Raw genomic sequence first — 3,970 nt, forward strand, 5'->3', positions numbered from 1 at the left:
TCGCATTATGTCAGGGTCGCATTATGTCAGGGTCGCATTCCCACATATATTTCTGTGGAGTCATTGGATGTTGTTGTAACAGAGCCATATTCGACCACATTAGATTTGGTTGTGGCTCGGCAGTAATTGTTGTAACAGCATAAAATATTCGACATAAAACTGTAAAAAATGCTGCTGAATTTAGAGTCTTAGGCAGAAATAATCCTGGATTGTTCCGATAACGTAGGACAGAGTATCGACTTCTTCATAAGTCACGAAAGGGTTGTTTTTGTCTTAGCGTTATCGATTTTATTACTTTATACCAGTGCTGTTCACGCCATAAGCGTTTCTGCGCTTGGTGTTTTTGTAAAACGCTTCAGCATATAAGCGCGCCGTCACATACCCGTATGCGCTCTTTGAATCCCCTTGCCCACATCCGAAGCAGAACATAATTCCTAAAATAATTGCTTGTGATGTAATTTTTCTTTAAATATATGAAGTTTCCATAATATTTATAAGATTTGGCCAAGGCATATCAAACAGGTACTAGCATTAGAGCAGAAACAACATTTGTGTGTACTTTGTTATTGCTTAAGTATGGTATCGAAAGTGTCAAAAACTGTTCTGATTTTCTTCTTGAGCCATGTGAAATACGAAAAAAAAATACAAAATAGTGGCATTCATTTAAACCGATAACTTTATCCAGCAGATATTCTAATAAATTTAAGCACCCGTATTACATGAACGCTCTATAATCTCCTTTCGTTTACACCTGCGACAATAGTCGTGGTTTCTTTGTTTATCGGTCTCAGTATCAGTAATTTTATACTACTAGCACGAGGATTCAGAAATTTTAGAAATGAACTCACTAAATGGGAAAGGCGATTTATTTGAAGCAAGTTAAAAGAAACAATGGCAGAATGTCTGTTTGTGTATGAATTCATTTGTCACTGCTACCAAACTGTGCGGCCAAATTATCAGTGAATAAAACAAAACGGATAATAAATTGAACCAGATCTATATTAGGATCATACCGTTGTTGTTGAATTTGCGTGCAAAATTTTTATGCGTACTTATCCCTATTATTACCTAAGAAAACACAGCTAGAGTTGCAACAGAGTTGCATTGGCTTCAGTTTATCAAGTTTATTCAGTGAAATCGCTGGAGAAATTTATCAAAAACGTGTAAACGAGCATAATATAATGCATTTATAAGGTTTGATGAGATTGAAAAAAATACAAATTTTTGCAACTTTCTTTCTCAGTAAATTTGTTTGCTTCTCAGCGGTTGTGCTGCTGAGTTGGGTGATTGTTCCAAAAGCTGCTATTCAATTCAATCGGTTGTTTTGTAAAATATTATTGGCGAGGACGAAACGTTTTCTTATTGTCGGCAACAAAAATTGTTGGTGGGAAAGAATTTTATTTCTCTCCATTTCACAATGTTAAAAATTATGGGTTTCTTCCATTTTCTTCTCTTAATAGCGAAATAGACAACACAAGCGGCTTGACAAACCATTGTTTCAATCCTTTTATCATCTATGGGGGTGTTTGAAGGTTTGACAAACCGCTTGAAGGAAATTTGAGCAAAAATAAAAAATTTTTTATTTACGTTTGGTCAAACCGCTTGTGATGTGGATAGTAAAAAATGGAAGAAAACCAAACTTTTTCACATTGTAAACCGAAAGAAAATTAAAATTCTATGCTTGAACGACTCATGTTTGCATGGTCCATGGCAAATTATGTTTGACAAGCCGCTTGTGTAATATAATTCGCTCTTAACGGCTCAGTCGGTGAAAATTTCATCGTAAATAAGACGAAATTATCATTCACATCGCAAGCGGGTTGATCAAACGTGAACATGGCGGCCAGAAAAGCAAAAAATTTTGTTTTTTGTTCAAATTTCCCTCAAACGGCTTGTAAAACCTTTAAACACCCCATATACAACACAAATGGATTGAGATATTTCGCTTGGTTTGTCAAGCCGCTTGTGTGGCGTATTTCGCCTTAACAAGCACACCAAACTTGACGGCTAATAATCTGAGATTGGCCTGTGTAAACGGGGTGATTAACAAACGAGCTTTGATTGAGACTATATTTATGTATATGTAAACATACTTTAAAAGAGAGTTCATTCTCTAACAAAACTCATTTAAACCCAAGTTTAAAACTGATTAAAAGACTACAAAACAATTAACAGAATTTTTTTGAGTACATGGTTTTATAGCCCATAAAATTTTGGTCTAATAGTGTGCAAGTTTCAAGTGGCTTAAAATTACCGTTGATCTTTTACAAATTTTTCGCCGAAGGAGGTGTGGGTTTCTTCAATACAAAAATAAATTGCAAATAATTAAAGGAAGGTGGCGAACAATATCACTTTGAAATGGGGGTGCTATAGAAATGTCCAATACTGTATGTACATATGTATGCATTTATGTATGTATGTAGCTACATAAATCAAACGCAAATGAGGGCATCAAATTAAAAGAAAATATGTACTTAAGAACACTGCTAGTTGCTAATCATCAATTTTTCAGGGCCAATGACTATCGCTTTATTACATGAACTGATAGGGCTGGTTTCTCCATCTCAACTTAACTTAGTTAAGCCAATTTTCTTGACTTAGTCATGAATAAGCTGTGTAAAACGTAGGCTAACTTTTGACTTAAGTCCAAAAAGTGGCTAAACTAAGTTAAGTTGAGTTGGAGAAACCAGCCCATAATGTTGCATAGAAAAACTTGAAGCGCAATAGTTCTGATCTTTGTTCGGAGTCCTATATTTGAAAAATCTATTAAATTCGCCAGTAATAAAGATTGTGCAAATTACTTTTGAAAGTAGGATACACTCGAGGATGTAGACAATTATTCAGTTAAATATTTTCTCCTGAATTTAAATTGTTTTGGATCTTCCAAACATCTCTGCCAAGCATCTTCATTTTTTTTTTTTAATAAGCAGCTGCAACTGGCAGTCAATTATATGTATATGTACATATCGAGGGTTCATATTCAATACCCTCTATCTGCACTGTTTAAAAAAATTAGAATATGATATAAAAATCCACCTAAGTCTTAACTGTCATCGGTGATATTAATGCAGACCTTGTATACCGCTTGGTAGAAGAATTTATTATTAAATTTCGAAGTCAGAATTAACATCCGTGAAGACAGGCAAGACCCAGATGGTTTCTAACACCACAAAGTAGTTTTTCGTGAAAACTGCAGATAGAGGGTATTGAATTTAAGCCTTCGATATACATATGACCTATTCAACTGTCTTAGGTCATACCAAAAACCCTTACAGTGCAAGAGGAAATACTAAATTCCTCATTCGCCAGCATGCGTGCCCTATTGCAAAATAATTGTGATCTTGTGAATCAAAAGTTAAATTATTATTTTTTTTCTTAGCTACTATTGCATACTAGAGGAATTATTTCAATCATATATGCCTCATTATTTACTGTTTCTTTTCCTTACTACTCTCATACTCGTTTATCACCTTATGGCCAAAACATGGCGAAATCAGCAGCGAACCAGTTCATCAGACGGCCATGAAGTGTAAAGAATGAGCGAGCGTCTAGCCAACGACGAATAGTTTATTCAGCTGCTTGGGCGATGGGCCAAATAGCATTTCCACAAATGAGCTGCTAAAGTGGAGAACTGGATGCAATCGCTATGGAATGCGGTCTAGCAAGATCACATACATACATTAAACATATATAAATACATATGTATGTGTGTACCTACATATTTTCTTTCCTGTTTGAAATTTTATCTAAATTATAAATATGCATTTGAAGTCTGCATCCGATTTTTATAAAAATATATATATTCCTACTCTTATTTTGTTCCCTCTGCCTTTGGCCAACATACATACCTAGTTACCGGCAAACCAAAAAATAGATTAATACTTACCAAATCTACAGATAATCCGCACATATCTGCCAGCCAGGCAAAGGCTCTGCTGCCTTGGTAGTTGTCATTATCAATGAATTTAGG

At 35.0% G+C, this 3,970-nt stretch overlaps 1 protein-coding gene across 4 annotated transcripts in view; it reads right to left on the bottom strand.

Annotated features, from left to right (window-relative positions):
- Positions 1-3,970, bottom strand: part of LOC118742783 (lysophospholipid acyltransferase 1) — a 59,456-nt gene that overhangs the window by 48,694 nt on the left and 6,792 nt on the right. For 3 of the 4 annotated variants that reach the window (XM_036475124.1, XM_036475123.1, XM_036475125.1), the window contains exon 3: positions 3,887-3,965. In XM_036475124.1, coding sequence (XP_036331017.1) covers positions 3,887-3,965 — 79 coding nt within the window. Of the gene's footprint in view, positions 1-3,886; positions 3,966-3,970 lie in introns of those variants that run through there. The other variant, XM_036475126.1, reaches the window with a different exon arrangement.

Source organism: Rhagoletis pomonella, unplaced genomic scaffold (assembly GCF_013731165.1).
Source record: "Rhagoletis pomonella isolate Grant_MI unplaced genomic scaffold, Rhpom_1.0 Rhpom_scaffold_00007, whole genome shotgun sequence".
NCBI classification, from domain to species: Eukaryota; Metazoa; Arthropoda; class Insecta; order Diptera; family Tephritidae; genus Rhagoletis; species Rhagoletis pomonella.